General features: G+C 33.3%; 2 protein-coding genes across 2 annotated transcripts; both read left to right on the forward strand.

Moving 5' to 3' along the window:
- Positions 1-3609: 3609 nt before the first annotated feature.
- On the forward strand, positions 3610-7472 carry LOC143224302 (neuropeptide F receptor-like). Its single transcript, XM_076452698.1, has 2 exons — positions 3610-3717; positions 5495-7472. The coding sequence occupies exon 2, from the start codon at positions 5610-5612 to the stop codon at positions 6705-6707; it is 1098 nt and encodes a 365-aa protein (XP_076308813.1). The 5' UTR covers positions 3610-3717; positions 5495-5609; the 3' UTR covers positions 6708-7472.
- A 9597-nt stretch (positions 7473-17069) lies between these two features.
- On the forward strand, positions 17070-22537 carry LOC143224303 (neuropeptide F receptor-like). The gene is made up of 2 exons (XM_076452699.1): positions 17070-17200; positions 20676-22537. Exon 2 carries the CDS (start codon positions 20791-20793, stop codon positions 21886-21888), a length of 1098 nt encoding a protein of 365 aa, XP_076308814.1. The 5' UTR covers positions 17070-17200; positions 20676-20790; the 3' UTR covers positions 21889-22537.
- The last annotated feature ends 1073 nt before the right edge of the window (positions 22538-23610 follow it).

A 23610-nucleotide genomic window follows, 5' to 3' on the forward strand; every position in this document is an offset into this window, starting at 1 on the left:
TTCCATCAGATGAGACGTTATTTGAAGGTCATACACGGATCTAATACACTTTCGGAGTTTATTATATTTCTTTACAATTCTTTAAAAGGAATTTATTATATTGTTAAAATTCAGGATATGATACTCATGTTGGACAAAGCACATCTTTGTGGATTGTATTGTATATTTAAATACAATTATTTGGCCATAAGTTCTCTCGTGCACATAAAATGAGCTTCATTGCAAAATTATCTTTCTCTATTCGAATTAGAGCTCTGTTTCTTATTAAAATATTAGAAAATATGTAATATTATCGTATTGTCCTAAACAAAAGTCTTTTTGCAAAATTCGAGTTTGGCTTAGAAAAAAAAACGTTTCACCAAAGTCTTTTGGAAATTATTAAACAAACAAACAATTAAGTTATAATATATTTCACTTGTCAAACTTTTCTCAACTAGAAAATATTCTGATGTTCCCAGCCATTATTCGTTTTGCGACGATAGCAGGTTTATGTCAAAACTTAATAATATCATTCAAAAAAACGTCTTACGTCGTTGTAGGTTCTATATTACTATAAAATATTCCTAACCGTCAAACACGTAAATCCAGAAGCATTTTTTATTTACACCTATAATATTTTCAGTGTAAAATAAACTTGGTTATAAGGAAAATCTGTATTAGTTCCTGTTAGTTAAATATTCCATTTAAACTTTTTTCGCATATAACCTTATCCACGAGTGCTCTGAAGCTTCTGGAAAATATGTTTAATATTTTCAACTGTAAGGTGTAGACAGTATTTTACTAGATACTCAGATATAAATCTTATTCTAAACAAACGTTTTAAACATTTCTTCCATTTGTTTTATTATTTTTGGTCTTACTAAATGAACAATGAGAGCAATCAGGCACACCATAATTATTGTTTTTGTACAACCGCCTGTAGGTTAATCGAGGAACAACCGTTATTTTTAACGGCATCATAACAAATAACATTAATTCAATTCACCTTAAGCGGAATACATATTTTGCGTTCCTTCGATCTACTTTTGCTTGTACTAGTACATCATTGTTTGTTTGCTTTTTGTGCAAAGCTGCACGAGGTCTATCTGCACTAGCTGTCCCTACTTTAGCAGTGTAAGACTACAAGAAAGACAGCTAGTAATCAAAACCAAACGATTAGTGGGATTAACCGTCATACTATAACGCTCCTAGGGCTGAGAAAGGAAGCATGTTTGGTGTCAAAGGGATTCGAACACGTGTCCTTTAAATTACGAGTCCACCGCTTTAACCAACTGGCTGTGACGCGCCTTTTCAGTACATGAAATCTCAGTAAACTTATAACAGTAGTTCGTTTGTTTTCCCTCGTATTATATCCGTGCTTTGTCAAGCACACAAAATCGAATCTCTGGTGCTATTATAAATAGCAACTGACCCATAAAGGAGAGTAATAATATTGCTGTGTTTATGTTAATATACATAAAACTGATTGATTATAGAAAGAAATATTAAACACTATAAAAAGAAATATTACAACGTTTAGTTTGTTTTCTTCCCCTATTGTATTGTATTTTTGAACATACAAAACATAAAATTCACTGCATTTTCAAGTTTTTAAAGTTACAGCAAAATAATATTTTTTTAATCAATTCTCCAGAAAAGCGTCACGGTAGGTTAATACCATCATCGAGTAGTTCCTACGAAGAACAGCTAATTTATCGAACTAAAAATATGTGGCTTGAATCATTTTGTTATCAATAACGCATGACTTAGATACGGACTTGTAGAAACACAAAGAAATGTTGACCTACATACCAAGGAACATAATAAATAAACATTATCGTATATCAAGACATAAATATAAATATACGAAAGAGGACCATGAAACTTAATTCAGATTACAGCAGATCATCAGTGACGTAAGCAATGAAACAACAAATTATATAAACACTTTAATTCGGGTCGGAGAAAGAACAGACGGACGACATAAAACAAATAAAAGCTGTCCTGTATATTATTTTATTAAATAATGAAATAACATCAATGTTTATTACTACTAATAAATTATTTTAGCATCTTGTTCAGTGTCAGTCCGTCCTTTACAATACAAATCTTATGTAGGTGGTTCTTAAGGTAGCCATAAGTATTTGTTTATGGAGTGAATGATGCAGTATTAAAAAGACTATGATTCTTACAAACCTGTAGGTTTTTGAAGGTCCTATTGTTGGTATATCCATCCAGAAGATATTGTAGTAGTTAGTGGGTGATGATGTCTAGCTGCCTTCCCTCTTGTGTTACATTGTTAAATTACGGACGGCTAGCGCAGATAGCCATTAAATAGCTTTGCGCGAAATAAAAAAAAAAGCTTCTATACAGCACGTCTAGTCTTTCTAGCTCTGTTTCTGATTTACCCGCTCACAAACACTTCCCAGCTAACACGAACTGTGTGCTTTTGATACAATACATCTAGTCTCACAACTGGGACGTGTTTCAAGCTGAATATCTCCACACTCCTTTTAAAGAACCTCTATCTACACAGCTAGGAGCGATCAACTACTGTGAAGTTCAAAGGTTTTCTCACAAGCACAGGATCAATATAAACTAATGCTGCTGATTATTTCCCAGTATCCTTTGTGGCCCGAGTGAACTTAACATAAATATCTTATTGACCTGCTTCATGGCGTGAGTTTTTTTTTAAATCTAAACAAAGTTTTTCTCTTTTGTAAGGCCTGGCATTGCCTAGCGCGTAAGGCGTGCGACTCGTAATACCGATGGTCGCGGGTTCGCGCCCGCGTCGCGCTAAACATGCTCGCCCTCCCAGCCGTGGGGGTGTATAATGTGACAGTCAATCCCACTATTCGTTGTTAAAAGAGTAGCCCAAAAGTTGGCGGTGGGTGGTGATGACTAGCTGCCTTCCCTCTAGTCTTACACTGCTAAATTAGGGACGGCTAGCACAGATAGCCCTCGAGTAGCTTTGTGCGAAACTTTAAAAGAACAAACAAAAACATAAAGTACATGTATTGATCTACGACAGCATCAAAGGTTGTATATAATTGCGTATCAATAAAGAGAAGAAACATAGTACAAATAAAAAAAGTCAGACCAAGTGATTATGAAAAGAAAAATAACATATCGATAGAGTTTATCGTTTGTTCAGAAAGTGTTTCAAATATAGCATGACGTCAGGGAATATATATTATAAATTGTCGAGATAAACAACTGTATGGTATGAAGTACAGAGAACTTTAAAAAAGTGACAGTTTAACAGTTATATGAAGTAAACTATATATGTTATAAACTGTCTGTTAAATAGTTATGTGACGTAAACTCTATATATTATAAATTGTCCATCTAAACAACTGTCTGGTATTAAGTATAGATAACCTTAAAAAAGTGACAGTTTAACAGTTATATGAAGTAAACTCTATTTAAAGAACTTTCTGGTATATCGGTATTAGCAAAACTGCTTCCGTTCGTTTACATATAGGTAGATTTATTTGCAATAGATACACAAGTTCCTAGAACATGGGGTGAAATTTCGAGAACTCGAAAATCGACCATTTCTTCGTTTTGATCGCTAGAGGGAGTTTTTTTCGACACTATTTATACAAGGTATATTTATACGTTTAAAGCAGATGAAGATACGAGCTTGACAACAGATCGCTTCTCAACCTCTTAGAACTGATAATCCTGTTGAGACAGATAAGAGCTTTACGCCTGGAACACATCTACTTAAAGAGAGTAAGTAATACTGACATTTGTTTGTATTGTCAGATTTTAAACATTTACTGTTATTATTATTTTAGATAAGCATACGTTTATTGTATATATTTAATTTGTTTGCCAGGCGTTCTCTTTACTTAAGGCATAATCATATTATAAATCAAATGTAACTGTTTATTAAACAACGCTATTGACATCCACTTTAAAGTGTGCTGACCCATGTTAGAAAATATCAAAGTAAAGTGAATAACTAGGAAAACAAAACAACAACGTTAAGCTCTGGGTAAATAAGGTACCATTTTGTGTTAAATTCTGGTTTGTATGGGTAAATAAATTAGACATTTGTGAGTGATAAGCGTTATCAATGTACCTTCATATGTAGGTTTTATGTTAAATCACCAGTAACGTAAGGATATGATAGCTGACTTATGTTGCTAAAAATGAGAGTTTAATCCCCTCGATGGGCTTGTTGTAGAGAGTCCAATGTTTGATAATAAACGAGCCCTTGTATTTTCTTCCAATTACCCATACAAACCAGAGTTTAACACAAAATGCTACCTTATTTACCCAGAGATTAATGTTTTTGTTTTGTTTTTCTAGTTATTCACTTAATATAAGAATGTTGTAATTAGAACGATGAAATCTATCAAAGGTGGTATTTAAAATACTGTAATATATGTATGGGAATACATTGGCAATATATCAGAAAATAATAGATACATTGTGGCAACATATGAATAGTTAGATGGTAGTTATACATCAGAAAATAACATTTACATTGTGGCAACATATGAATAGTTCAATGGTAGTTATATATCAGAAAATACTAGTTACATCGTGACAATATATCAGTAACTACAGAAGAATCGTGACAATATTAAAGGTAGAGATATATCAGAAAATAATAGTTATGTCGTGGTAATATATCAATTACTTCAAGGTAATGCTATATCAGAAACATCGTGTTAACATATTAGAATCTACCGTTTAACAGTATATCAGGAAATAATAGTTAGAACATGGTGCCAGTAATAACAGTGATTGTTATATATCTGAAATGGACAGTTTAAGTATGATGTTACAGGATATCGTAAGTGGAATATGGTTACGTAGAACAACAGTTTAAATATGATGTTACAGGATATCGTAAATGGAATATGGTTACGTTTGTTTGTTTTGTTTATTTGAATTCCCCGCCAAGTTACGCGAGGGCTGTACGCAATAGCCGTCCCTAATTTTGCAGTGTAAGATTAGAGGGAAGGCGCCTAATCATCCATTTACCCGCAAATATTAGACTACTCTTTTACAAACGAATAGTGGGATTAACCGTTACATTATAACGTCTCCACGACAGAAAGGACGAGCATGTTTGGTGCGACTGGGATTCGAACCAGCGACCCTCAGATTACGAGTCGAATGCCTTCACCCACCTGACCATGACGGACTCTACGGTTACGTAGAGAACAAAGAACAACAGTTTAAATATGATGTTACAGGATATCGTAAGTGGAATATGGTTACGTGGAACAACAGTTTAAAAAGAAGAAAGATCTGGTACTTTTACTCTTAATTTATTTCGGTCATTAAATGTGTTAATTAGTTATAGAAATCATTTACGTTTTCAAAATGCAACATAATATTTAGTTACAAAGAATGATCCACTGACCCATCTCGCCTGTCCCATCTCTAATCTAAACTAATTATAAAAACAACAACACTTAAAACAAGCCATATTGATTTTGATAGTTACTAAGTTTTCTCTCACTTAAAGTAAGAAGTTTTCATTTCTACCTAGGTTGTCTACCACTGATCTATTGGTGGATATGTTGAATTAAGTGCATCAGAACAAAGACAGACATAAACCTACCAATTCCTCGATAGTTTTCTTCCTACTAGCATCGGTTATAAATATGAAAGAAGAGAGTGATTTATTCAACATAAGCGAAGCCCACAACATTTTCAACTTTAGCCTTAACCAGGCCAGGACGATTCTTGAAGAGCACTTTGTTCAGGGTGGTTTCTTTGGCCGAGCAGTCGAAATAACATTTGTATCCTGCTATACATTGTTAATAACAGCGGGAATGTGTCTTAACCTCTTAATATCATATGTGATTATATCTAACAAAGCTGTTTATGCGAGTCAGAATATGTTGATAGTTAACTTGAACATTTCAGATCTTGCTTTGTGCCTATTTTGCATGCCTTTTACCTTGGTACAACTGATATTTCGAGACTGGCCTCTAGGGGATGCGTTGTGCAAGATAATACCTTTCAGTCAAGCGTCAACAATCTTTGTGTCGGCGGGTACCATTTCAGTGATTGCTATAGACCGACATCAGGCTATTATTAATTTGATACCCGTCAGAAGACAGTTCAGAAAGCGTCGATTCCTTATGTATACTTTCGCCATTTGGATGGTGTCTGTCCTACTCTCTCTTCCAATCTGCTTTACCAAAAGAGTTGAAAAAGTTGGTTTCTTAAATTTCGTTATTTATAAAAAGTGTATCGAAGAGTGGCCTTCAAACTTCAGTAAATTAGTCTACCTTATAGTAACCTTTGTTGCTCAACTGGTCATTCCCACAACTGTGCTGGTGGTCACTCACTTCCGTGTCAAATCCCACCTGGGTTCTGTTAAGCCACAAACGTCTGCGCAGGAAAACGAACAAAATTCGGAACGGAATCAGAGAGAACTGAGAAGAAACCTGCGGGCAAACAGGGTACTACAAAATATTTGTCTCGTCTTCACAATGAGTTGGTCGCCCTGGAACGTTATAAACTTATTAGCAGATGTTTATCCGAACGTCATGAGGCCAAAAGACCTCTATATGACTTTCGCTGTCTGCCACCTCATCGCCATGACCTCCGCTACTTCTAATCCGATTCTCTACGGTTGGTTGAACACCAATATTAGACGAGAACTGATCCGTTTAGTTGAAAAATTCAGTTGTCTATCGATAGCCAATAATGTGAATCGCCAAGATGTCCGCTCTAACAATGCGCTGGAATAACTGGGTAAAGATCGACATGTAATAAAAAGTACTTCTTGTTATGAAAACTGGTGTGTGGTGGAGAGTAATTACAGTTATTGAAATGGATTGGAAACAGAAAAAAAAGTCATTGTTTGTAAAAGTGACGTAACTATATAATTTATTTTTGTCATAATAAAGTGCAAATATATGGTTTGAATATATTAAAGATATAGTAAAGATATAGGATTTTTAAATATTTGATTATAGATTGTTATAATGAGTGTAATTATAGTCCTTCAATTTAGTTATCAGGCTCTTGAAAAGTGTCATTACCGAAACGCCAGGAATTATTTAATTTCAAGATAAAATAAACAGTGTATTCCCATTGCTATGTGGGTCCTTCTTCTCATTCAACTTGAAAACCTAAGATACATTTTATAACCTCAGATTGCAACTTGTACCCAAGGATCGTTTTTTGAAAATACAACGTATTTTGTTTAATTGTTTACTTTTAATGTGTTTTGTTTTGGCTTAAAAAGATTATGGTTGTAATATATATATAGCAATTGTAATATTTACACCGTTATTAAAGAAGTTTTGTGTGCGTTTCAATATACTTTAATATACTTGTTCATCTCAGTTTCAAAAGTAAGTTGGCTATTGGATCCTAATGTTAGGCCAGAAAGAGTCCATTAAATACAGAATAGTTTCTGTGTTAATAAAAATACTTCAGTTAAAGCTTGTCTTTCCAATCTTTAGTTTGACCACTGTTTCAAACTCTGGTTCCTTTCAATACAAAACAATTTATAACAATGTAATAGATGTTTTACGGAACTCTTTAGGGAATGCATTTCTATTTGACAATCTGATGTTTTCTTACTTGCACCAGTTCTGGATTATTAATAAAAACTACTGCCTCAGTAAAACAATAAAGGTAAAGTTTATTTGTTTAAGCTTTACGCAGTTCGTAAAGTTCACTAAAATACGAAAATAAAACACTGTCTCTTTGGATTTAAAAACATAATTATTAAAGATCAGTAAAGAAACAACCAATGTCATGAAAATTATTTTTGAAACATAGCTTTGATTGGTGTCCTGAAAACTGCCCTTAAAAAAAAGCTTTACAAAGGTCGTAAAAGCTCATTATAAAAACAGCTTTAATATTGTTCTGCAAACATTTTCTAGAACAAGTATTTGGAAAAACTTTAAAGACGAGGCTTTTCTGACATAACGAACACACTCTGAACACCTCACTTCGGTAACGTAAGTAGTTTTACATGCTAGAGATCTAACATTGTAGAGGAATAAAAATTATAAGAATGAGACTTGTTAACGTTCTAAGTGCCTTTACCGGAGTGTTAAAACAATTTTATAAAAACGGCACTGTTAACAATAAACCTTTATATCGGTTTGAAACAATCTTACAGAGCATAGTTTTCCTAACGAATTCTTAACGCTTCGTAACTGAACCTATTTTCTGAAAGCTCTTTCGTCAACGAACATTGAGACAGTAATATTTTCCTTTTGTTTGCATTTTATCCTATTTTAAGTCATAAGTATTGTAAATATAATCTGAAACATAAACATCAAACTATAATGAGATGGGGAAGCTAGAAGTTATATGGAAAAGGTCTACTAAAGGAAAATATATGGTATTTAACTGGTTGTTAACAATAATATTCGCCGAAAAATATTATATTATTACCTATAGGATTGCGGTTATTCTGTTTATTTTCCTCTTAAAAGATACAGGTGCGCTATGAGAACTTACCTCTCAAAGGAGTGACGTTTGATAAGTTGTATATTTGTGTGGATCTCTGTATTTAACCGCCTGATGATTTATGTAGTGATGTATATATGGGTGGAAGGAATGAAGATAATATAATTTGTTTACTTGTCAAAATACTCAGCCTCGTTCGCCCTACTTCCTTGACACACCATATAAGAAAATCGTATTCCTGTATAGATGTTTTCAAGATTTGAGCCTAGAGGGCAGCAGCTTGAATCTTCATGAAGGGAAAATTTCAAAACAAAATTTAAAATATTCAAAATAAGTTTAATTTTCACAAATTCAGTAAAAGAAACAAACTTCCATTCATTTCAGTGTATTTTTATTTATTGTTGTTATCGTGTTGATCACATTGAAGGATCATGGATGATTGTGTGACTGTAAGTGGGTTTTCTGAAAATTAAAGTTTCGGTTTTCAACATATTCCATAGTAAATTTAACATATTTTTGTGAATTTAGAGAAGCTACAAAATTACAAAAAAGGCATAATTAGTTGTTCACTTCGAGATAGGAAGGGAACTCGAGAGATAATCATGTCACCAGTCATGTGCCCATTGCTGAGGTGGCCATGACGTTAAAGATAATGATGCATACGACTTGTATCAACGCATCTCAACATGGATAGGTTTAAATGCTAATTCATTAGTTTCTGTATTTAATGAGAATTTTTACTTTTCATATGCAAATCGTTCTGAAGAAGGACGCTTATTCAAGTATCGTGTATTGATTTCAAATTTAATGTTTCCCTCGTTTGACTCTATGTTATTCATTTACACATTATAGTCTGTAGTTCTACCCAACACGAGTTGAACAAGATAAAATTAGAAACATATTTGTGACGCCTAATATTTGTTGGACTGCCTAGTTAAGGGTCATCAGCACAGATTCGGCTGGTAAATCAAAAAAATGTGGTTACGTCTCCTATAATGGTGAATTGTATACGCGATAAATTAGGTTCCTAAGTTTTTTTCAATCACAAATAAAGCAATATAAAGTGATTTATGTATCAGAAGGTTAATCTTTGGTGAAACGGATAAGAAATCTTAAACGTATGTATCGTCTAATAAATTATATGGAATAGTAACTTGGGCAGTAGCTCAGTAACTTTATATTTAAATAGGCACACACACATGCATGTGTATAGATTCATGTTAGTTAGTTAGTATCACCATGAGATTCCATCTAGGAACATAGGGCCGCAATCGCTTGCGGATTCTTCAACAGGTATTTAAGTGAGTAGGTTGTTAACCCACTGCACCGAGCCGTCCCTAATTTAGCAGTGTAAGACGAGAGAGAACGCACCTAGTCATCACCACCCACCGCCAACTCTTGAGCTATTCTTTTACCAACGAATAGTGGGATTGACCGTTAATTTATAACGCCCCCACGGCTGGGAGGGCGAGCATCTTTGGCGCGACGCGGGCTCGAACCCGCGACCCTCGGATTACGAGTCGCACGTTTTATGCGCGTCGCCATGCAAGGACTATAGATTCATGTATTGAAATTAAAAAATTGATAAATGTTCGTAGTCGCAGTTTCTATCTGTGTCAGTAACAGGCCAGTAGGTATGTAAACATTCTATAAACAAATGTTAAACAATCATATACAAAAGTAAACAATGTACTGGAAAGTAAAATCATCCGTGTTTGTTGAATTATGTGTTTTCGTCATCTTTCATCAATGTAGTTTTTGTTATGTAGGCCTATGACCGAAATGTAATATTTATTAAAATAATTTTTATTAGAATGAAATAAAACGTTTTTATGACATTTGTCAACTGTCTTTACGTATGCTATTATTTCTTGGGTCTTGTTTCCTGTGGACATCAGGAAATCCCGTTATTATTACCCATTTGTACCCTTCCTACCCATTATTACTTCGTATATATATATATATGTAATATTCCAGTTTGTGTTCTATTTCCAATTTAAGTTTGGGCACGCGACGTTTTCTTCTTGGTTCCATTTTAATTTTACCAAAAAACCTCGTTCCCATCACCGCTCTTCTAGCTTTTTTTATTGTTGGACAGTTTTGTTTTTAAATTTTTATTTAGTAAAAATAATGCTATTGGTCTGTTTAGTTAAAGAAAAGGCAAATGTATTATTTTATATTATAACACGTTCCAGAATATCGCCTAGCGACATGCCTAACTTACAAATAAAACTAAACAGTTACTTGTTCAACTTCCTCTGATGTCTGTGGCACAGATATGAAACTGGCGAAATAGCAAATTCGCTAACTCTGCAACTGTCCTATAACAGACCCACTAACAAACTAACTTACTGATTTTTTCGTATTTTCACAATATATTCTTAAGCCCACAGAAAATTCGAAAAGTCAACTGAAGTCTAGACACTCATTAAATTTCTCAGTGTCCCATACCATCTGTACTGATATGCGAAAACGTCTTCTGACAAAGAACACAGATATCAAAGTTAAAGTATGAGAACAAAGTCTACAGCTATAAAATCGTTGTTGTGAGAAGAGTAAATCCCCAATACACTTTAACTACAAGTCCAGAGATACAGGCTTTGACTGGATTGTTTGTTTCAATACACTTTAACTACAAGTCCAGAGATACAGGCTTTGACTGGATTGTTTGTTTCAATACACTTTAACTACAAGTCCAGAGATACAGGCTTTGACTGGATTGTTTGTTTCAATTTTTTGTTTAATTTTATTCCAATGCTTTGACCTCTCTTGTGGTCATAATCTAGTAACTGTTGTCTTACCACATCATGGTTATTTACCCACAAACATCATAAACATTTGTATAAAGTAAAACACAAAATACAAAAACAAATTTATTTTCATTCAAAAGCTGAACATCAGAATGAAAGCTCATCTTATGAAGGTTTATTATGAAAATTTATGACGAAAGAACATAACAATCCCTATTCAACCATCACACATTTGCAAACACTGTATAACAAATCAACATCCAAATGACATTACTAACTTTAAAATATTATACATGACAACAAAATTAATAAAAGAAGCATTCATTTTTCGCCACTAAAACCTAATTTAAACCTAACCACAGATGTCGCTCTATATGTTTTACAAATTGGTAGAAAATACTCGAGAAGTTTTTCTTCATCTAATAGACAACAGTTACATAATGATGGTCGCACGAGAGGTAGAAATCGTTGGTAGAAAATTAAACAAGAAAAAAAAAATATAGAAACCACTCAAAAGCTGTATTTTGAGACTTTCGTTTAACATAAAGAAATACTGAGCAAATCAAAACGAAATATCATAGATGTACGTGTTTAAACCATATGTTGCTACATCTGAGAGCATGTGAGTGTGGTTAACATTAGAACACTGTTTTCGACAAACAACTGTTGGCAATTTTCTATGTTTTATCGAAGAGTAATATGATGACCATAATTTGACACATGTTTGACCTAAATGCAGACATGACTGATAATTTCTATAATTTGTTTAGGAGAGGTGAATAAAAACGTATTTGATAGTACCAATAAATCTCATCTAAACATTAATAACTAGTGGAATGCATCACATTGTTTGTTTGACACATATATTTAATTCTTTGGTGAATCGTTTCACTTTGGCCAAAGTTTCCTTAGACGCCATCTGGTGGACATTTAATTTCTTCACCTGACAATCTATCACACATGAATCTCCAAAAAAATTATACTTTTCTTCCACCGAATAACTTCTGATTCTCCCCAGAATGCCCCAACTGTTTCAAGTTTGTCACTTCAAAATTAAGGATGGATAATATTGTCATCCGTCAAATAGCTTTCCACAAAATCCAACGAACAAACATTTCACTTTATCGAATCCATAAGATCCACGTCATGAGTTGATTCTACGATTTTGATAGTGGTAAACATATTTCTGTTTACCTTTGTATAAGTTTAACACAGCCAGGTGGATTCTACAATACTGTTTGTGCTTGTTACGTATCATACTTTGTAAATGACGAATCTCCGATTTATGACGTTACGTATTACTATTTCAAATAACCGGAAATTTGAATTTAGAAGTTAATTAAATGTTAATATGCATCAAATTTATAATATTTACCAAGAAGAGTGATACACACAATTTTCTTGTATAACACAAATATATTTTAATATACAAACAAAAAACAATAAACCATGAAATAAACCTGGGTATTTATCTAACTAATGTTCAATTGATTCGGATTTCATACTTGGATAAAGAGATACAACACCTAGTGATATTTGAATACTATTTTAACTCTTTGGAAAGTGATTGATAAAAATAAATATAATTTCATATTTAACTTTCCCCAGTGGCACAACCGAAATTTTTTGGAATGCTCTTTTATCCAAAAAATATTCCACCTTATCTTTACCTGCAATTTCTTTAACGTATTTACTTTTATGAATTTTGGACAACACATAAAACATTCCTAGTTTTTGATTATTCAGTAAATAATCGTTTCCTTTCTTAACATATTCATATTTAAATTATATTATATTTTATTTCATTTCTTCTTTTTCTTTATTTCAAATTTTAAAGTATCTCTAGAGGACATATTTTTATAAGTTTCTTTATCATTTGAATGTTTGGAATCCATATTATCATAATACTCTTGATTCATGGTAACAAAAACTCTGTCTTCCATATTTAAAGTTTCTTTAATGTACTTCTTTCTTTTTGCAAATATATTCTTTAAATAGAATAATTTTACAACATGTATTTTATTATATCTTTATAAATTGTAACAACTTCTAGATTTGTTCTTTTGAAGGTACAAAACTACTTTCTATTTGTTTCAACAATCCATCGTTATTTAAATTATTATGTAAACATTCTGTTAACCAAGTTTCCTAATATATTCGTGTATGTTTTCTTTAATTTTAAACGCATTTGGTTTATTGATTGGGGTAAAGGTAAATATTATTTTTAAAAGTTCAATTTTTTTCGTGACAGATATCTTGAAGTAAACCAATTTAAGGCCTCTACTGTGGAAATAGATATTATTCATTTATTTATCTTATACTATATTATTATTTATAAACACTTATTCGTTATTCATTAAGTTTATAACCGATTACCCGTATTTTACTTGTGTATCAATTGTTTCTTTTTATATTTATTTCTAATCATCTTCGTATTTTAAAAAATACTTGTGTTTCAGTTGTGATAATTTTTATTTTATTTTATTTAATCTCTGCAACAATTGTTGTTCTTAGATAATTAGACACCTAACATTTCGCTTTATCGCTCCTTTGGAAGGTTTTAAGAACAAAATTTATCAAAGTCTAAACCTTATTTACCTTACTTATTAAAGTACTCAACTTTTCAGCTAACACAACGAGCTCTCGTTACGGGTGAAATGCTAATGCGGTTTGTGCGTGTGTTGCAAAGTGTGCATACGCTCCAGATGTTATTACGTTTATCATCGTTGGAAATTCGTAAAGAAAAATTTTAAAAGAAATATTATCAGCCTTATTATTATACATTCGGGCATTCCTCTAACTAAAAAAAGTCGTCATACATTTAGCAAAGATTGAGCACAAGTTTTCGTGACTGACTATGCATTTTAAAGGAAGACCACATGGTTGACTATCCTACTTATCGTATTTATGTTGCTACAATGAACTTTACTGATTTTCATAAGTACTGTAACAATTTTGTCGACGATTAATATCTAAAGCTTAAAACTTTATTATCATATGATATGAACCACACTACAATGAAAGTCTTACTTATATGACACTCGAAAAACTTGTTTATTATGCGATGCGCATCACTCAACTTAGCGAAATTTTTATTCTGTGTGAATGTAGAATTGCAATAGGGTTCGCGTTTTTCTGTTTACTCTTTTTTTCCATCATTTGAGACGTTATTTAAAGGTCATACACGGATCTAATACACTTTCGGAGTTATCGATTAATAATACTAACATAAGTATAATAAGCCTGGTCTAGACAGGTCATATACGTTCGACCAACAGGCTATGGAGATAAATCTAATCAGGTTGGATGGTGATGTCTGACACAGGTTTAATGAGAATGTATACAAGTGGTGTTTATAAACTGATTTCAGGTAAAAGGTTAACCATGCCTCTTTTTGTTCTCCATACTTTTTGTTGTGAGATCAAATAACTTACAAGTATATCACTTTATTGAAGAGACACCAAACAAAATATTCATGGTAATTATTGTTCCAATGATAGAGTGATGCAACGTCACAATATTCATCTTTAAAATTGTACAAAGGCAACAATGAATGTTCTGTGTTGTGATATATCCGATGAAAAATATCACGCGGAATCGAATCTCTGATATTATTATAAATCCATAGTCTTACAACTGACCCATAAAGGAGAGTAATAATATTGTTGTGTTTATGTTAATATACATAAAACTGATTGATTATAGAAAGAAATATTACAACGTTTAGTTGGTTTTCCTCCCCTATTGTATCGTATTTTTGAACATACAAAACATAAAATTCACTGCATTTTCAAGTTTTAAAGTTACAACAAAATAATATTTTTAAATCAATTCTCCAGAAAAGCGTCACCGTAGGTTAATACCATCATCGAGTAGTTCCTACGAAGAACAGCTAATTTATCGAACTAAAAATATGTGGCTTGAATCATTTTGTTATCAATAACGCATAACTTAGATACGGACGTTGAACTTGTAGAAACACAAAGAAATGTTGACCTACATAACAAGGAACATAATAAATAAACATTATCGTATAACAAGACATAAATATAAATATACGAAAGAGGACCATGAAACTTAATTCAGATAACAGCAGATCATCAGTGACGTAAGCAATGAAACATATAATTATAAAAACACTTTAATTCGGGTCGGAGAAAGAACAGACGGACGACATAAAACAAATAAAAGCTGCCCTGTATATTATTTTATTAAATAATGAAATAACAAGAATGGTTATTACAACTAATAAATTATTTTAGCATCTTGTGAAGTGTTAGTCCGTTTTTTACAATACAAATCTTATGTAGGTGGTTCTTGAGGTAGCCATAAGTATTTGTTTATGGATTGAATGATGCAGTATTAAAAAAGACTATGATTCTTACAAACCTGTAGGTTTTTGAAGGTTCTGTTGTTGGTATATCCATCCAGAAGATATTGTAGTAGTTAGTGGGTGATGATGTCTAGCTGCCTTCCCTCTTGTGTTACATTGTTAAATTACGGACGGCTAGCAGAGATAGCCCTCGAATAGCTTTGCGCGAAATAAAAAAAAAAACTTTCTATACAGTACGTCTAGTCTTTCTACCTCTGTTTCTGATTTACCCGCTCACAAACACTTCCCAGCTAACACGAACTGTATGCTTTTGATATAATACATCTAGTCTCACAACTGGGTGCCCGGCATGGCCTAGCGCGTAAGGCGTGCAACTCGTAACCCTAGGGTCGCGGGTTCGTGCCCGCGTTGCGCTAAACATGCTCGCCCTTCCAGCTGTGGGGGTGTATAATGATCGGCCAATCCCACTATTCGTTGTTAAAGGAGTAGCCCAAGAGTTGGCGGTGGGTGGTGATGACTAGCTGCCTTCCCTCTAGTTTTACACTGCTAAATTAGGGACGGCTAGCACAGATAGCCCTCGTGTAGCTTTGTGCGAAATTCAAAAACAAACAACCTTCTATATTTAACTTGCATATAATGCTTTTCTGACGTTTAATATGTAGAACACATATTACTATTGCTTATTCAAATATTCTGTAGTTTACATTTCCATAACTAATATCTCATATTACTCTTTTATTCCTGGAAAGGACACTTATTTAAATTTCATGCTTAGCTTTGAGAGTCAAAACATTTATTGTTTTTATTAAAGCTTAAAGAATCTATATAAACATCAATCTTTAACAAATACTGCTTTATAAATATTATTGTCACCTTTCTGTACATAAAGTTTTGAAAGGTTTTAATAAAAATATTAACAAAGCTTCACACACATCAAACAGAAAACATCTAAATAAATTAAGTAAAGACATTAAACTCTTTAAAAGTTAATTGAATAAACGATGAAATAATTACATTGTGTAGTTACAATTGTTCCACATGAACATTCTTGTTGTTTGTAGCCGTGGAGGGGTTATAATGTCACAATTAATCCCACTAGTTATTTGTAAAAGATTATTCCAAATAAGGATCGACAAGAGCAGATAGGCCTCGTTTAGCTTTGTGCGAAACTTTAAAAGAACAAACAAAAACATAAAGTACATGTATTGATCTACGACAGCATCAAAGGTTGTATATAATTGCGTATCAATAAAGAGAAGAAACATAGTACAAATAAAAAAAGTCAGACCAAGTGATTATGAAAAGAACAATAACATGTCGATAGAGTTTATCGTTTGTTCAGAAAGTGTTTCAAATATAGCATGACGTCAGGGAATATATATTACAAATTGTCGAGATAAACAACTGTGTGGTATGAAGTGCAGAGAACTTTAAAAAGTGACAGTTTAACAGTTATATGAAGTAAACTATATATGTTATAAACTGTCTGTTAAATAGTTATGTGGAGTAGAACATGGAGTGAAATTTCGAGAACTCGAAAATCGACCATTTCTTCGTTTTGATCGCTAGAGGGAGTTTTTTTCGACACTATTTATACAAGGTATGTTTATACGTTTAAAGCAGATGAAGATACGAGCTTGACAACAGATCGCTTCTCAACCTCTTAGAACTGATAATCCTGTTGAGACAGATAAGAGCTTTACGCCTGGAACACATCTACTTAAAGAGAGTAAGTAATACTGACATTTGTTTGTATTGTCAGATTTTAAACATTTACTGTTATTATTATTTTAGATAAGCATACGTTTACTGTATATATTTAATTTGTTTGCCAGGCGTTCTCTTTACTTAAGGCATAATCATATTATAAATCAAATGTAACTGTTTATTAAACAACGCTATTGACATCCACCTTAAAGTGTGCTGACCCATGTTAGAAAATATCAAAGTAAATTGAATAACTAGGAAAACAAAACAACAACGTTACGCTCTGGGTAAATAAGGTACCATTTTGTGTTAAATTCTGGTTTGTATGGGTAAATAAATTAGACATTTGTGAGTGATAAGCGTTATCAATGTACCTTCATATGCAGGATTTATGTTAAATCACCAGTAACGTAAGGATATAATAGCTGACTTATGTTGCTAAAAATGAGAGTTTAATCCCCTCGATGGGCTTGTTGTAGAGAGTCAAATGTTTGATAATAAACGAGCCCTTGTATTTTCTTCCAATTACCCATACAAACCAGAGTTTAACACAAAATGTTACCTTATTTACCCAGAGATTAATGTTTTTGTTTTGTTTTTCTAGTTATTCACTTCATATAAGAATGTTGTAATTAGAACGATGAAATCTATCAAAGGTGGTATTTAAAATACTGTAATATATGTATAGGAATACATTGGCAATATATCAGAAAATAATAGATACATTGTGGCAACATATGAATAGTTAGATGGTAGTTATACATCAGAAAATAACATTTACATTGTGGCAACATATGAATAGTTAAATGGTAGTTATATATCAGAAAATATTAGATACATCGTGACAATATCAGTAACTACAGAAGAATCGTGACAATATTAAAGGTAGAGATATATCAGAAAATAATAATTATGTCGTGGTAATATATCAATTACTTCAAGGTAATGCTATATCAGAAACATCGTGTTAACATATTAGTATCTACCGTTTAACAGTATATCAGGAAATAATAGTTAGAACATGGTGCCAGTAATAACAGTGATTGTTATATATCTGAAATGGACAGTTTAAGTATGATGTTACAGGATATAGTAAATGGAATATGGTTACGTTTGTTTGTTTTGTTTTTTTGAATTCCCCGCAAAACTACGCGAGGGCTGTACGCAATAGCCGTCCCTAATTTTGCAGTGTAAGACTAGAGGGAAGGCACCTAATCATCCATCTACCCGCAAATCTTAGACTACTCTTTTACCAACGAATAGTGGGAGTAACCGTTACATTATAACGTCTCCACGACAGAAAGGACGAGCATGTTTGGTGCGACTGGGATTCGAACCAGCGACCCTCAGATTACGAGTCGAATGCCTTTACCCACCTGACGGACTCTACGGTTACGTAGAGAACAAAGAACAACAGTTTAAATATGATGTTACAGGATATCGTAAGTGGAATATGGTTACGTAGAACAACAGTTTAAATATGATGTTACAGGATATCGTAAGTGGAATATGGTTACGTAGAACAACAGTTTAAATATGATGCTACAGGATATCGTAAGTGAAATATGGTTACGTAGAACAACAGTTTAAATATGATGTTACAGGATATCGTAAGTGGAATATGGTTACGTAGAACAACAGTTTAAATATGATGTTACAGGATATCGTAAGTGAAATATGGTTACGTAGAACAACAGTTTAAACATGATGTTACAGGATATCGTAAGTGGAATATGGTTACGTAGAACAACAGTTTAAATATGATGTTACAGGATATTGTAAGTGGAATATGGTTACGTTTGTTTGTTTTTTTTTTTGAATTCCCGCAAAACTACGCGAGGGCTGTACGCAATAGCCGTCCCTAATTTTGCAGTGTAAGACTAGAGGGAAGGCACCTAATCATCCACCTACCCGCAAATCTTAGACTACTCTTTTACCAACGAATAGTCGGAGTAACCGTTACATTATAACGTCTCCACGACAGAAAGGACGAGCATGTTTGGTGCGACTGGGATTCGAACCAGCGACCCTCAGATTACGAGTCGAATGCCTTTACCCACCTGACGGACTCTACGGTTACGTAGAGAACAAAGAACAACAGTTTAAATATGATGTTACAGGATATCGTAAGTGGAATATGGTTACGTAGAACAACAGTTTAAATATGATGTTACAGGATATCGTAAGTGGAATATGGTTACGTAGAACAACAGTTTAAATATGATGTTACAGGATATCGTAAGTGAAATATGGTTACGTAGAACAACAGTTTAAATATGATGTTACAGGATATCGTAAGTGGAATATGGTTACGTAGAACAACAGTTTAAATATGATGTTACAGGATATTGTAAGTGGAATATGGTTACGTTTGTTTGTTTTGTTTTTTTGAATTCCCCGCAAAACTACGCGAGGGCTGTACGCAATAGCCGTCCCTAATTTTGCAGTGTAAGACTAGAGGGAAGGCACCTAATCATCCACCTACCCGCAAATCTTAGACTACTCTTTTACCAACGAATAGTCGGAGTAACCGTTACATTATAACGTCTCCACGACAGAAAGGACGAGCATGTTTGGTGCGACTGGGATTCGAACCAGCGACCCTCAGATTACGAGTCGAATGCCTTTACCCACCTGACGGACTCTACGGTTACGTAGAGAACAAAGAACAACAGTTTAAATATGATGTTACAGGATATCGTAAGTGGAATATGGTTACGTAGAACAACAGTTTAAATATGATGTTACAGGATATCGTAAGTGGAATATGGTTACGTAGAACAACAGTTTAAATATGATGTTACAGGATATCGTAAGTGGAATATGGTTACGTAGAACAACAGTTTAAATATGATGTTACAGGATATCGTAAGTGGAATATGGTTACGTAGAACAACAGTTTAAATATGATGTTACAGGATATCGTAAGTGAAATATGGTTACGTAGAACAACATTTTAAATATGATGTTACAGGATATCGTAAGTGGAATATGGTTACGTAGAACAACAGTTTAAATATGATGTTACAGGATATTGTAAGTGGAATATGGTTACGTAGAACAACAGTTTAAATATGATGTTACAGGATATCGTAAGTGGAATATGGTTACGTAGAACAACAGTTTAAATATGATGCTACAGGATATCGTAAGGGGAATATGGTTACGTAGAACAACAGTTTAAATATGATGTTACAGGATATCGTAAGTGGAATACGGTTACGTAGAACAACAGTTTAAACAGAACAAAGATCCGGTATTTTTACGCTTAATTTACTTCTACCATTAAATGTGTTAATTAGTTATAGAAATCATTTACGTTTTAAAAATGCAACATAATATTTAGTTACAAAGAATGATCCACTGACCCATCTCGCCTGTCCCATCTCTAATCTAAACTAATTATAAAAACAACAACACTTAAATCAAGCCATATTGATTTTGATAGTTACTAAGTTTTCTCTCACTTAAAGTAAGAAGTTTTCATTTCTACCTAGGTTGTCTACCACTGATCTATTGGTGGATATGTTGAATTAAGTGCATCAGAACAAAGACAGACATAAACCTGCCAATTCCTCGATAGTTTTCTTCCTACTAGCATCGGTTATAAATATGAAAGAAGAAAGTGATTTATTCAACATAAGCGAAGCCCACAACATTTTCAACTTTAGCCTTAACCAGGCCAGGACGATTCTTGAAGAGCACGTTGTTCAGGGTGGTTTCTTTGGCCGAGCAGTCGAAATAACATTTGTATCCTGCTACACATTGTTAATAACAGCGGGAATGTGTCTTAACCTCTTAATATCATATGTGATTATATCTAACAAAGCTGTTTATGCGAGTCAGAATATGTTGATAGTTAACTTGAACATTTCAGATCTTGCTTTGTGCCTATTTTGCATGCCTTTTACCTTGGTAGAACTTATATTTCGAGACTGGCCTCTAGGGGATGCGTTGTGCAAGATAATACCTTTCAGTCAAGCGTCAACAATCTTTGTGTCGGCGGGTACCATTTCAGTGATTGCTATAGACCGACATCAGGCTATTATTAATTTGATACCCGTCAGAAGACAGCTCAGAAAGCGTCGATTCCTTATGTATACTTTCGCCATTTGGATGGTGTCTGTTCTACTCTCTCTTCCAATCTGCTTTACCAAAAGAGTTGAAGAAGTTGGTTTCTTAAATTTCGTTATTTATAAAAAGTGTATCGAAGAGTGGCCTTCAAACTTCAGTAAATTAGTCTACCTTATAGTAACCTTTGTTGCTCAACTGGTCATTCCCACAACTGTGCTGGTGGTCACTCACTTCCGTGTCAAATCCCACCTGGGTTCTGTTAAGCCACAAACGTCTGCGCAGGAAAACGAACAAAATTCGGAACGGAATCAGAGAGAACTGAGAAGAAACCTGCGGGCAAACAGGGTACTACAAAATATTTGTCTCGTCTTCACAATGAGTTGGTTGCCCTGGAACGTTATAAACTTATTAGCAGATGTTTATCCGAACGTCATGAGGCCAAAAGACCTCTATATGACTTTCGCTGTCTGCCACCTCATCGCCATGACCTCCGCTACTTCTAATCCGATTCTTTACGGTTGGCTGAACACAAATATTAGACGAGAACTGATCCGTTTAGTTGAAAAATTCAGTTGTCCCTCGATAGCCAACAATGTGAATCGCCAAGATGTCCGCTCCAACAATGCGCTGGAATAACTGCGTAAAGATCGACATGTAATAAAAAGTACTTCTTGTTATGAAAACTGGTGTGTGGTGGAGAGTAATTACTGTTATTGATATGGATTGGAAACAGAAAAAAAAAGTCATTGTTTGTAAAAGTGACGTAACTATATAATTTATTTTTGTCATATTAAATTGCAAATATATGGTTTGAATATATTAAAGATATAGTAACTAGGATTTTTATATATTTTATTATAGATTGTTATAATGAGTGTAATTATAGTCCTTCAATTTAGATATAAACTATTAGGCTGTTGATAAGTGTGATTATTGAAACGCCAGGAATTATTTAATTTCAAGATAAAATAAACAGTGTATTCCCACCGCTATGTGGGTCCTTCTCATTCACCTCCAAAACCTAAGATACATTTTATAACCTCACATTGCAGCTTGTACCCAAGGATCGTTTTTTGAAAATGAAACGTATTTTGTTTAATTGTTTACTTTCAATGTGTTTTGTTTTGATTTAAAAAGATTATGGTTGTAATATATATATATATATATATATATATAGCAATTGTAATATTTACACCGTTATTAAAGAAGTTTTGTGTGCGTTTCAATATACTTTAATATAATTGTTCATCTCAGTTTCAAAAGTAAGTTGGCTATTGGATCCTAATGTTAGGCCAGAAAGAGTCCATTAAATACAGAATAGTTTCTGTGTTAATAAAAATACTTCAGTTAAAGCTTGTCTTTCCAGTCTTTACTTTGACCACTGTTTCAAACTCTGGTTCCTTTCAATACAAAATAATTTATAACAATGTAATAGATGTTTTACGGAACTCTTTAGGGAATGCATTTCTATTTGACAATCTGATGTTTTCTTACTTGCACCAGTTCTGGATTATTAATAAAAACTACTGCCTCAGTAAAACAATAAAGGTAAAGTTTATTTGTTTAAGCTTTACGCAGTTCGTAAAGTTCACTAAAATACGAAAATAAAACACTTTCTTTTTGAATATAGATGATAATTATTAAAGATCAGTAAAGAAACAACTCTATTTCCCCAGATCTAACAGTTATCTAAAACATAAGTGTATAATTTGGAGTGGAGAAAATTAACAATTTTTTTGTAGTATCCTGAAAACACTAAACATAACACAGGTTTGCCATCATCGTGAAAACACTTTATAAAACACAGCTTTGAAAACAACTTTTACAACGCTAAAATCATGGGTTCGATTACCCTCGGTGGGCTGAGCAGATAGTCCTTGTGGTTTTGCTATAAGAAAAACACACAATTTTACATTTCAGGTTTATTAACGTGCTATAATAATTTTATAGCAAATAAAGTTTAAAGCGTACTAAACAAACTTAACGGAAAATAGGTTTCTGGAAATATCGAAACATTTATTAAAAACTGCTATGAAAATGTTTTGTGAAACTGTTTTCCTAAAGCATTAGAACAGTTCATAAAACACGGCACTGCTGTAGTTCTGAAACCCGTCCTTACAAATATGCTGTACCAACGTTATGAAAATTATTTATGTGTGTGTGTGTGTGTGTTTTCTTTTCTCAAAGCCACGCAGGGCTATCTGCTGAGTTCACCGAGGGAAATCGAACCCCTTATTAGCTTTGTAAATCCTTACATTTAGGGCTGTACCTGTGGGGACAATTATTTATGAAACAGAGCTTTGATTGTCGTCCTGAAAACCGCCCTTAGAAATATGTTGTACCAATGTCATGAAAATT

The sequence above is a fragment of the Tachypleus tridentatus genome, chromosome 8, assembly GCF_004210375.1.
Source record: "Tachypleus tridentatus isolate NWPU-2018 chromosome 8, ASM421037v1, whole genome shotgun sequence".
NCBI lineage: Eukaryota > Metazoa > Arthropoda > Merostomata > Xiphosura > Limulidae > Tachypleus > Tachypleus tridentatus.

Excerpts from the sequence above, each read along its gene's own strand:
- LOC143224302 (XM_076452698.1), top strand. The coding sequence starts at position 5,610 with ATGAAAGAAGAGAGTGATTTATTCAACATAAGCGAAGCCCACAACATT.
- LOC143224303 (XM_076452699.1), top strand. The coding sequence starts at position 20,791 with ATGAAAGAAGAAAGTGATTTATTCAACATAAGCGAAGCCCACAACATT.